Raw genomic sequence first — 12,716 nt, forward strand, 5'->3', positions numbered from 1 at the left:
CGAAAAGGTGCCTAAATACCCCAAGTATGTTTTCCTCCTGTTCAGCAGCATGTGAAAACTCTTGGAGACGAAACAACAAACCACCCTCAAATAAAGGAAATCTTCCGAAGTTCCAGCGTGTCGTAAAACTGTACAAATTACAGCCGAAAAAGCTGTTCGGAGGTAAGTTGGCTGGCTATAATATTTAAACCATTCAGTAAACGTGATATGAAACCTTTTCAGTTGATTTTGTGCGGAAGAAATCCATCGCGATAATCGTGAAGAAATCGGAAAAAATTCGGGACACTATTCTGGATCTGAATTCACCGAGCATAATGGATTTTGCGAGATCGAAGTGGCATTGCGCAGGAGACCGGATCAGTCAATGTCGGGAAGCAAAATAAATTTGAAAAAGCAGCTGTAAATAGTACCAATATAGACCAGTTCCTTATAAAACTAATAAATGTGTTGATAATAATATAAGAAACAGCTTCCGATTATTTTTGTTTACATCGACCGAACTAAAATGGCAATTTATAAACAGTTTATAGGATAATAGAGCTTTATACATTGGTTGCGTAATATCCAAAAATACATAAGGCAATCCATGAGACAGCTGCGATCAGCTGGTTTTTTGTTTACCAAGAGCTTTTGACGTTTCACGATCGGAGTGACCGTTCGATTACAAAGGAAAATGTAAAGCTCCGGCAACACTCGCATGCTTTGTTTACTCATTCTTTTCGGTTGCATTCACACTTTGAGCTGTCAGTCCTATCGCGGAAAGTCCTCATGGATAGCCTTATTGACCGAAATAAAACCCATTTATACTAGCAAAGCTTATTACGCCGATATGCATCACAATGAGTGAATAGATAGAATATGATTTTAGTATGATATTTAAGCCAACTACACGCTAAGAAAATAGAATACATTTCCTCCCCCTTCCCCACATTGGTATGTATTCTGACGTGGCAGTCGCCTTATAGCCTAAAAATATAAGATCACCGGCACACTGAGGGTGTCTGTTAGTCAGTCATTCAGTTGATTCCTTGTGTAAGTGCAGCTGATCTGACGATACGGGAGTAGCATCCACGGACGGCCAATCAAGCTCAAGCTCAAAGGGCCTGTTCACAAATTTCATAACGCAAAAGGGGGTGGGTGGGTGTTCTCGGAATGTTACAACTAAAAAAAAAAATTGTAGAGTATTCATACAAAAAGCGTTACGAAGGGGTGGGTGGGTATCAAAAATGGCCATTTTCAGCGTTATGAAATTTGTGAATAAACCCAAAAGCTCAATACACACGCAAGCTTCAATGGGATCCTTTTACCAACAAATCTGGAGAATCTACTCAGCTTATTTTTAAGCTGTGTTGACAGTTGTTATGCATACCGACCATTGCTTTATCTCGATTGTTATAGGACAAGTAGCTGTATAACACAGGGTGGGTGTACGGCTGTCAACTACAAACAAAGCTCGCCTAACAATCATCTCTCACGCGGGCCGACCCAAACAGCACAGGTCGAAATGCGGGCCATGCCAGGCAGCAAATGCTGATGCATTTCAACACTCAAACAGCGGGATGCCACAAAAAATGAACGGTAGGCGCACCTTGTTGCGTATACCCCCCCTGGTATAACAGAAGGGGCTTATTCAACCATTTCGAAACTGTTGAATAATTTTTATTTTATTATTTTCGTTCATTTTACTACACTTTCCCCTACATAAAAAATGTGTCAGGCTCTTGGTCCGGCATTTTTAGCCGGATTTTGGTGAAGATTTGTCCTGAATTTAAGGTGAAACATCTCGGAATCCAAAGATGGCCGTCACAATGGCCGACTTGTGCCCCTACTCACGTTTTCAAAGGCACAAAACTGGAAAAATAATTGGCAAACATGTCTGATCTTCTTATTTTAAGCTTTCTGCTAGTGCACAAAGCCAAAATAAAAAGTTCACTGCTGATGGATGCTTTCTTCGCGAGATTTGTGCCTTTGAAGTTTCAGTGCAATCTTAGAAGTTGATTCCAAACTGTTTCACCTTAATAACCCCACCTTAGCGTGTACGTAAGGTTTTCACATGTTCGGAATAGAAATTTGTTAGAGTGATTTGCACTGAGAATTGTGTGCATTGAACTCAGGCCCATGTCACGGGACGACTTTTAGCGTAGTCAACATCTCCATGTGTTTGCTCCAGGCCCATGACAACCATATATCGATACACAGTGTTCTTCGTAGCCAGGATGTCCCGGGCGATAAGTGAATATCGCCCACTGTCAGTTGTAAGAACTGTGAAAATAAAGACCATTGTTTTGTTCAATTGTTTGTTATGGTAAGATTATCAATTTTTGATATTGTTAAATCAGCTAATAATGTGCCAAAAAGTTGAAGCAGATTCAACATTTCGATGACTTTGGAAGGAGAGCAAACATTAAAAGGCATCCTGCAAGCCTCCATGCAAGCAATCAGTGATTTGATTGCGACTTTTGCTCGATTAAAGCTGCGGCCACAATGGTCCGTTAGCGTCGACTTCACCGTCAGCTTTAACTGACAGCTAAGTTTAAAGTAATGATATTCAATGCAGCACCCCACAATGATGCGTTGCGTCTAACGCACGCATGTACTAAAAACGCTGAAGCGGGGGCCACAATGGTCCGTCAACTTCGACTTCGACTTCAGCGTTAACGCATCCGTCAATGTACTAAAAACGTTGACGGATGCGTTAATGCAACACATGCGCACAATACTGCGTTGCGTCGTGCGTTGTTATTATTGTTGAATTGCGTCATTCTCATCGTAGTCTTGTTTACCTACATCAAGTTGTGATCAATTTTCCTCGGAGTTGAACTTTTGTGTGATGTTGACTGCATTTCTAGCGGAATCCGAAGTTTTGCCATTTTTTTTGTTTTGAATCTTCCGTCACGCGTTGGCTGCTGCGTCAACTTTGAAGATTTTCAAAGTTTAGCACAGCGTCAGCGTTTTTAGTACATGCGTGCGTTAGACGCAACGCATCATTGTGGGGTGCTGCATTGAATATCATTACTTTAAACTTAGCTGTCAGTTAAAGCTGACGGTGAAGTCGACGCTAACGGACCATTGTGGCCGCAGCTTGACGCTGTGCTAAACTTTGAAAATCTTCAAAGTTGACGCAGCAGCCAACGCGTGACGGAAGATTCAAAACAAAAAAAATGGCAAAACTTCGGATTCCGCTAGAAATGCAGTCAACATCACACAAAAGTTCAACTCCGAGGAAAATTGATCACAACTTGATGTAGGTAAACAAGACTACGATGAGAATGACGCAATTCAACAATAATAACAACGCACGACGCAACGCAGTATTGTGCGCATGTGTTGCATTAACGCATCCGTCAACGTTTTTAGTACATTGACGGATGCGTTAACGCTGAAGTCGAAGTCGAAGTTGACGGACCATTGTGGCCCCCGCTTAAGGATCATAAACATTAAACAAAACTTCGCATTCTGATTACACTCTCGATTCAAATTACCCGAAAATGAGCAAACACATGGAGATGTTGACTACGCTAAAAGTCGTCCCGTGACATGGGCCTGGTTTGCTCATTTTCGGGTAATTTGAATCGAGAGTGTAATCAGAATGCGAAGTTTTGTTTAATGTTTATGATCCTTAATCGAGCAAAAGTCGCAATCAAATCACTGATTGCTTGCATGGAGGCTTGCAGGATGCCTTTTAATGTTTGCTCTCCTTCCAAAGTCATCGAAATGTTGAATCTGCTTCAACTTTTTGGCACATTATTAGCTGATTTAACAATATCAAAAATTGATAATCTTACCATAACAAACAATTGAACAAAACAATGGTCTTTATTTTCACAGTTCTTACAACTGACAGTGGGCGATATTCACTTATCGGTGCAAAACGGTTTTTGATCGAAAGAGTCGTAAACAAGAATGGGGATGATTGTTTCTCTAAGCCCCACCATATTGAGCTCCTGCATCAACATTTTTAGAAGTGTGATAAATGATATTATTATTTATTAAAATAAAAATAACCAAAAACTTTATTTTACTAATATTTAAGACTAGATCTGCACATTACAATATTTAAAGAAAACTCCGAGTAAACCCTGCCAAGATTGTATTGCTCTTATGTAATAATCAATAAATTAGCCATTCATCGTTTGAACAAGAAAATAAGCTAGATCGACTCTATTTGAACGTGAATGAAATAGTAAAGCTGATCATAACAGTTATGGGTTACATTGTTCTCATTCGATCAGTGAGGAAAAAAATGTTAAAGTTTTTTTTTACAATTTACTCCTGAGTGGCCTATTTCCAAGTTTTTCACGAAAAATATAAGTTAATGATGCAAATTAGATGAAACGTTTTTTTTTTTTCAATTAGTTGGAATACCGTACTCCAACTTATCTACAACACCTGTCATGAATATACGTACATATCAAGGCAAAATCTTACTATTCGTCAATGACATAGTTGGCCTCATCAGACATTTAACAGACACCATGAGATGCTTTCATCTGATAATGTCAAATATTTGCACATTGTTCAGTATTTAAATAACACGTCTTATACAAAGTTCAGTCCATACGTTGATAATTGTTGAACAATCCGCGGGCACAGTAGAGAAAGGGAGATACAGCAGCAAAAAATATCCCACTTCCTAACATGGGACGATGAATAATCCATGCAACCGAAGTTATCGCCAGCGCCAACGAGAGCGACATTGTCAGGTTGGTAGAAACGGGAAAACTTGGGTCCGGCACGAACTGTCGCAGCACTCGACTTTGCGCCGCGACATACTGCAAAATAGATGCCGAGCAGGTGGCCGACAGAAAGAGCATAATCCAACCGACGAATCGCCAACCCCAAGTGGTCAAACGCTTTGCATGCTGTTCCAGTTTAAATGTTTCTTGGAGGGAAAGTTCCCCTGGGTAGATCAGTAGTACTTTCCTGGAGTGGGACGATTCATAGGGAACGATTTTTCCATTTTCTAGCTTGCCGACGACGGTATACTGAAATTTGAAGAATAAATTACAATCACTAATGGTAATCGATTAAATTGCTTTCATGTTACCATTGAGCCTTCCAGACCAGCGTATGCAAATTGAATCCTTATATCGCCGATTTCCGGATTCCAAATATCATTACAATGATAATAAAGGCCAGCGTGCAGCTTAACTGATGGATCTTCTGGCCTCGTGTCTGATGTGACTTCGATGAATTTTTTGAATCTTTCTTTCAAAGCATCCCCAAGCTCATACTGCCCTATATGCACTCGCTCGGACACATAAACTTTAGTTTCCATAGGAAACGCTGTTGGGTTGTGATGACCAGTCCGAATGTAGAAGCTACGCGAATCAACCAGCTCATCTCGCCAATCCATGGTATAGTAATAAGTGCGCTCTTCAGTTTGAACCGAAGCAACTGCTTCCCCGTATCGATTTTCTCTGTAATTAAGATTAATATATGGTTCTCCATATACAGGGCTAGTGGTAAAACTGCAAGAGCTGCAGAACTGCGAGTAAAACTTTCCAAAAAAAGGGACTTTTTAAAGACTCACTTTAAAATAGATACCTGCTTCCGGCCCAAAACTAAAACTTACACATATTCTTCTACCCATTGATACATTTGCACTCGCCGTTTAAGTTTCACGGCCTGCACCTGAATGTTATAATCCGGCTCAGTAAGTGGTTCACCGGTAACAATTGGACCGCTCAGATGAACCAAACTTCCCTCGTATGCCTTGTCGTATGGACGTTCTCCACTAACCGTAACGGCATCATTCAGCGCCTCATCCAACGAGAGTGAAGTGCTTATTGTACGTGCCTAAAATTAAAGATAAATTCATATCATATTTATATTTATTAGTCATTCAAACCCCTTTTACCTCATTCCAGAACAAGACGCAAGTGCCGGCAGTTAGCAGAACTGACCCAATCAATGTCATCAGCCAGCATGATTTCAGCACATCTACGAAGTTCATGTTCTCGCCACTTTAAAGTACAGTCCTTTTATCAAGTTTTACAAGTTTTCATTCAATATTTAAACGTTTTTCAGGGCAAATAACATTTTGCAATAATTCGACACAGCTAAGCGATACACTGTTTTGATTTCGTTTGACACATCAGCTGCTTGGAAAGCTGACGAAGAGGTGACAGCCTGGTTTGAATGTCATGCTGTCAGCATAAACCCAAACCATGAAACAGGCTGTCAATTGATTTCACGTTCACGCTAACAAATTGTCACTTAAGAGGAAAATAACCATCAACGTTTTGCAAATTTTCAAAACCGTTTCAAAATCGAGGCAATGTTTATGAAAATCTATCATTGCAGTACACTCGCTATCTCTATTGACTGTTTAACGAAAAACTTGCGACGATCGACGCGCCACCATAATGCATATAACGGAGGGTATTAGAACTAACTTGGAGGCACAGACAAACAGACGTCATACTCTCATCATTGGCCATCGGCCACCTTTTTAACGGTCGGTTCAAAAATATGGTAGGTGGCCGATTCGCCACCCGCAGCGCTCGCATCGTTTTTGTTCGTGTTTGACGTTTGTACACTACCGCCATCTGTTGGCATATCGCCAAACACACCGATTTTAGCATTGGGCGTATATGTCTTCGTGACTATGATTTTGATCGACATTTGTTCCAAGTGTTACGTCTGTTTGTCTGTGTTGGAGGGTTGGAGGTGTTGATTTCGCAATTTGCAGGTTAAAATCACCTCCAAACACTATATAAGCGATGATAATTAATCTTCGAGCTGTTTAGTAGAATACCCACAGACAAACAGACGTCACACTCTCATCGCTGTCCATCGACCAACTTTTTAACGATCGATTCGAATATCTGGTAGGTGGTCAATCGACCACCCGCAGCGCTCGCGTCGTTTTTGTTCGTGTTTGACGTTTACACACTACCGCCACCTGTTGGTCCATCGGCCAACTACAGTGTTTTTAGCATTGGGCGCACAAGTTTGCGCGACTATGATTTTGGTCGCGATTTGTTCTAAGTGTTACGTCTGTTTCTCTGTGGAATACCTATAAGTGAATGAAAAAACCGAATTTAGTACTATACCATTTAATTCCACTAGAGTTTGTATCTTTTGACAGATTCGCGTATTTCGACCTCAACTGTAAGGCCGTCTTCAGTGTCGTGTACAGCGGGGATTCGCTGGATGGAACACGACTGCCTTCCATCTAGCGAATCCGATCCGTTAGTTGGAACAACTGACAGCTGGTGAAAATGCTCCACACTAACGCATCTGGAGAGCAAATCGTCACGAAACGCACATATACAAACGCATTTGTTCTATATATGGAGAATGCAATGCGACATTACTCAGACGTCAAAGTCAGTTTGACATTTTTTGTTGACATTTGAGTGCTTTTTAGTTGGAATATTTTCCAACCAGCGAACATCCAACCACAGACAAACAGACGTCACACTCTCATCATTGGCCATCGACCACCTTTTTAACGGTCGGTTCAAAAATATGGTAGGTGGCCGATTCGCCACCCGCAGCGCTCGCATCGTTTTTGTTCGTGTTTGACGTTTGTACACTACCGCCATCTGTTGGCATATCGGCCAAACACACCGATTTTAGCATTGGGCGTATATGTTCTCGTGACTATGATTTTGATCGACATTTGTTCCAAGTGTTACGTCTGTTTGTCTGTGATCCAACCATCGAGTCATTCCATGTAGCGGACCCCCAACGAGCGAGTCCCCACTGTACTAGCAATAATTTGAAGTCGAGTCTAGTACACGACACTGAAGACGGCCTTACAGTTGAGGTCGAAATACGCGTATCTGTCAAAAGATACAAACTCTGTAGAAGTAAATGGTATAGTACTAAATTCGGTTTTTTCATCTACTATAAGCGATTTTGCGGTGGGATGTTGACGTTTGATCACGAATTGCGATGATAGATTTTCATAAAGATAATCTTAAAATTGAACGAGAAAGCTGATTTCAAATTATGGATTATTGAGCCTTAAAAAAGAGCTAGGCGATAAGGGAATTAGAATTTAAGCACAGACAAACAAACGTAACACTATAGTAGATTACGCAACAAGTTGCAGAATAACGATTTTTACAGCACGAGTTGTACATTTATCCAATAAGGCTAGCTGAGTTGGATAATTACGAAGAGAGCTGTAAAAAACGAGTTCTGCAACGAGTAGCGAACCAGTAGTTTGCGGAACAAAAATGATGATTTTTACTGCACGAGTTGTAAATTTATCCTACGAGGCTTGCCGAGTAGGATAATGGATTACCTGCTTTGCTCTTGCCCACAGTTGATCAGCAGAAGTTTTCTCGATTCATTTTATGTGGGGAAAGGAATCTAACTTCAAATTTCTCGTAAATAAAAGCGTTACTCGAAAAAATATTTGATAGGTGTGATAGTCATTATCATCACGTTCAACCGGTACCAAATATTTTTTCGAAAATAGTTCCCAATTTTGAGAAATAATTCGTTACACGCAAAAAAATTGTGCAGTAAAAACTACCATTTTAGGGGGTTAACTCAAGCGCTCGCACCGGCAATTTTCAGCAGACCAGAAATGCGCTTGATTTTACCACAGAGAAACAGACGTAACACTTAGAACAAATCGCGATTAAAATCATAGTCGCGAAAACATGTACGCCCAATGCTAAAAACACTGTAGGTGGCCGATGGACCAACAGATGGCGGTAGTGTGTAAACGTCAAACACGAACAAGAACAACGCGAGCGCTGCGGGTGGTCGATTGACCACCTACCATATATTCGAATCAAACGTTTAAAAGTTGGTCGATGGACAGCATTGAGAGTGTGACGTCTGTTTGTCTGTGATTTTACCATGTCTGTAGTCGAAATCGAATTGATGAAAATAACTTCTGTCAAGTGTACCAGTAATGCGGCGGGATGTACCATAAACATAGTAATTTGTTCTGAAATTCCATGGTAGTTTCAAGAATGGGCGTAGCACAGACAAACAGACGTAACACTTGGAACAAATGTCGATCAAAATCATAGTCACGAAGACATATACGCCCAATGCTAAAATCGGTGTGTTTGGCCGATATGCCAACAGATGGCGGTAGTGTACAAACGTCAAACACGAACAAAAACGATGCGAGCGCTGCGGGTGGCGAATCGGCCACCTACCATATTTTTGAACCGACCGTTAAAAAGGTGGTCGATGGCCAATGATGAGAGTGTGACGTCTGTTTGTCTGTGGGCGTAGTCAGCTACAATAGTAGTTTTTACCACAGATTTTTTTCCCGTGTAGATGCTTTTCGCCATACAAATATTTTTCGCGTTCCTTTTAGCGATTTTTCGTGCATAGACACTAGCGCATGTGCGTTACTATGTGGCGAGTAGCGAATCAGGGCATGCATGTAACCCGTAACGCGGGTAGATCACCTTTTCGAGGTGCGTTACGGGGTAAGATCTACCATATTGTACTCTTGTTGTATTGATCGTTGCACGCTTGACCTAACCTCGAAACTCCATATAAAAAAAATGTCAACAATTCCAGCAGTGAATGTCAACTCCATATAAAAAAAATCTAAACAATTCCAGCAGTGAGTGTCAAAGAGCAGGACAGTCAATTGAGCGTGATGAAAGAGGGACAGAGAAGGAGAATTTTTCGTGACGTCACCATGCACTCTTCTATCTGTTCTTGGGAATGCTTATAAGTTAGGGTCGAAAGAGTATAAGAGAGTAACAAGCCACTAAGAACCACCTATTTGTCCGAGATGATGAGGTCGAAGTGGAAAAATGGCTCAATCAGCATCTGCAGTTGGTTTTAACTGATGAGACAATTTCTTTCCGAGTTCAAGAGTTTATCTTTCGATATCTAAGAGGGAAACGATTCCGAATCAGTGGAGTAGCAGACCTCATAACTTCCAAAATAAGCTTTTTGTTTCAAGGAATCTAAATGTCTCATGCGATGAAACCTGTTCACAGTTTCAAAAAACGACTTTGAACCTTATAAGTAGAAGTAATAATTTGATACGCTAGAGTACCGATGCATGGTCAACATCAGTATCATTCAACCAGCTCAGTGGCCGAACCTGATTAAAGGGCGCGCTTTTGAGAGTTTAATGGTGACAAACTGTTTTCTCCAAAAAGTATAAACAGTGATATCTTTTTCTAAAGAGGCTCTATGCAAAATGGTAAAGAATGATATTTGTTATATGATATAATGCAACAGAACGCAGAATCAATACAAAACAGTGAAAGAGGTAACCAGAAACACGTTTCTAGGGTGACTAAATGTTCAAATTAAAATGAACCCCGATGGTTTGCATGAGGTACCGTTCAAATTAGCGGGGGTACACGGTACTTCATTATTTCTCAATAGTAATGGAGTAGAACGATATGCACTAAGGACACGGGTATACCACAAAAAATCAAAGAAAAGTGGTCGCAATGGTTCATACCGAACAGAAACAGAAGAAATGCATGTAACCTATTACGAAGAGTTATGTAACAATCGAGTTCTGCAACGAGTTACGTACAACATTTTTTGCAATTTCGTAGAAGACTACTTGAGGGTATCAGAAATTATATCGGAACGCATTCACCTTTGTTTTACAATTTCTGAAAAATTGTAGTGTTATGATGCTTTACACAACTCAAAACAGTTGCGTAATGAGAACGCGTTGCGTAATGAATCATTACATCATTGTTTTCAGTTCGGTGGCGTGATGGAAAACAGCCTATTACGATAGGAAATTGCAAAAAAAAAATTGCAATTGCGTAGAACACCACTTGAGGGTACAGATCGGATTCGATTATCCGGAGACTCGATTATCCGGGGACTCGATTATCCGGGACTCGATTATCCGGAATTTTAGACTCGATTATCCGGAATTTGTTTTTGATGTTCTTGTTTTTCAATTTTTATCAGGCTATCGACATGGATGGAGACACCATCTTCTATGGCAGGCCTGTCCAACCTTTTTGGCTCTTTTTTTTGACGAAAATAGTTGCCGCGTTCGCAGTAATGGTCCGATCTGAGATATTTTTACCTCAAATGAAAGCTTGGTATTATATCTGATTGATCCATGAATAGAAATTCAAATTTGTATTAAAATCTTTGCTAGTGACGCAGACAAAGTAAAAAAACAGTCCGGCCCACGGGCCGCAAGGATTTTTTATTTAACTGCATAAGTAACAAAGAGTTTGACATAAAGACGAATTTTTATACATGGATTAGACAGATATAGTACCAAGCTTTCATTTGAGGTACAGATTTCTCAGATCGGACTATTATTGCAAATGCGGCAACCATTTATGTCAAAAAGAGCCAAAAAGGTTAGGCTGGCCTGTTCTATGGTGACAGAGGGCCCGATTGGCTTGTCAGATTCGATACTCCAGATACTCAAGTCCAACCTGTATCAGAAATCACAACTCAAAACAGTTGCGTAATGAAAAAGCTTTGCGTAATAGTCATAACGCAACTGTTTTAAGTTAGGTAATAACTATATTACTACTCTGTTACTATTACTATTCAGTGCAGGAAAGAAAAATGGGTGCCTGTAGCAAAAAACTTGAGAAATCGCTAATAATTTGAAGAGCATAGTTTCCAACAAATTGTGTTAATACTTAATACTAAACAAACCAACCCTCCAGTGGGAACGCGCCTGAACTGAACACATTATGATTCTGCAGAATAGAAAGCCAAACTGAATCCGAGTACTGCTTTATATACCGCAGAACTGCGACTGTTCATTCGAGGATGGATAACTAACTGGTGAGCTCGTTTCATGCTTGTTATTACACATTTGTATCGTGACAACGTTTAATTTAAAGATAATCTAAACGAAGATTGAGTTTGTTCCTCCTCTAAGTGCATTAACATCTGACAGATACGCGTATTTCTACTACCACATGTAGCCTTCTTCAGTGTCAGTTACTCGTATACACTGAAAAAAGTACGTTGCATTTGTTCATTTGTTAAACAAACTATGGATGGTTCCTCACTACAAGTGTTTGCATAAGCTCTAATTCCTGTTTAATAAAAATAAACAGATACACGTATCTGGTATTTTAATTGTACAGTTAACTCTCCCTTACTCGAGATGGGACCATCGAATTAGGGAGGTATCGAGATACAGAACACATATTTTTCAAATTTCAAACTTTTTATTATTTTGGTAAAATACTTTCAGAATAGTAATTTTCACGTGGAAACCCATACAATTTTACCATATTTACCTTTGTGACAATTTTTTAACGATCACTTACTTACTTATTTGGCTTTACATCAATTATCTAGATAAAGCCTCGCCAACAATATTTCGCCAATTCACTCGGTTCATGGCCGCTTCTCTCCATCCTCGACTGTGACCCACGCTCTCCAGGTCCTGGTGCACCTGGTCAATCCACCTAGCTCGCTGCGCCCCACGCCTTCTTGTTCCGACCGGATTCGTAGCGAACACCATCTTTACAGGGTTGTTGTCCGGCATTCTTGCAACATGCCCTGCCCAGCGTATCCTTCCAGCTTTAGCTACCTTCATGATACTGGGTTCGCCGTAGAGTTGAGCGAGCTCGTGGTTAATCATTCGCCGCCACACGCCGTTCTCCTGCACGCTGCCGAAGATCGTCCTTAGCACTCGGCGTTCGAAAACCCCAAGAGCTTGAAAGTCCTCCTCGAGCATAGTCCACGTCTCATGCCCATAGAGGACTTCCGGTATTATGAGCGTTTTGTACATGGTGCATTTGGTGCGGGGGTGACCG

At 40.6% G+C, this 12,716-nt stretch overlaps 1 protein-coding gene across 1 annotated transcript; it reads right to left on the minus strand.

Moving 5' to 3' along the window:
* Positions 1–3,995: 3,995 nt before the first annotated feature.
* Positions 3,996–6,103, minus strand: LOC5567812 (transmembrane protein 43 homolog). The gene is made up of 4 exons (XM_021839884.1): positions 5,861–6,103; positions 5,576–5,799; positions 5,048–5,420; positions 3,996–4,985 (listed from the first exon to the last, which is right to left on the minus strand). The coding sequence occupies exons 1-4, from the start codon at positions 5,954–5,956 to the stop codon at positions 4,551–4,553; spliced, it is 1,128 nt and encodes a 375-aa protein (XP_021695576.1). The 5' UTR covers positions 5,957–6,103; the 3' UTR covers positions 3,996–4,550.
* Between the last annotated feature and the right edge of the window lie 6,613 nt (positions 6,104–12,716).

Source organism: Aedes aegypti, chromosome 2 (genome assembly GCF_002204515.2).
Source record: "Aedes aegypti strain LVP_AGWG chromosome 2, AaegL5.0 Primary Assembly, whole genome shotgun sequence".
Lineage (NCBI taxonomy): Eukaryota > Metazoa > Arthropoda > Insecta > Diptera > Culicidae > Aedes > Aedes aegypti.

What these genes read in the sequence shown, in the direction of transcription:
- LOC5567812 (XM_021839884.1), bottom strand. Translation starts at nt 5,956, where the DNA reads ATGAACTTCGTAGATGTGCTGAAATCATGCTGGCTGATGACATTGATT. An exon ending in GCGTCTTGTTCTGGAATGAG is followed by an intron (nt 5,800 to 5,860) that starts GTAAAAGGGGTT and finishes CTTTAATTTTAG; the next exon opens with GCACGTACAATAAGCACTTC. An exon ending in CAATGGGTAGAAGAATATGT is followed by an intron (nt 5,421 to 5,575) that starts GTAAGTTTTAGT and finishes TCTTAATTACAG; the next exon opens with AGAAAATCGATACGGGGAAG.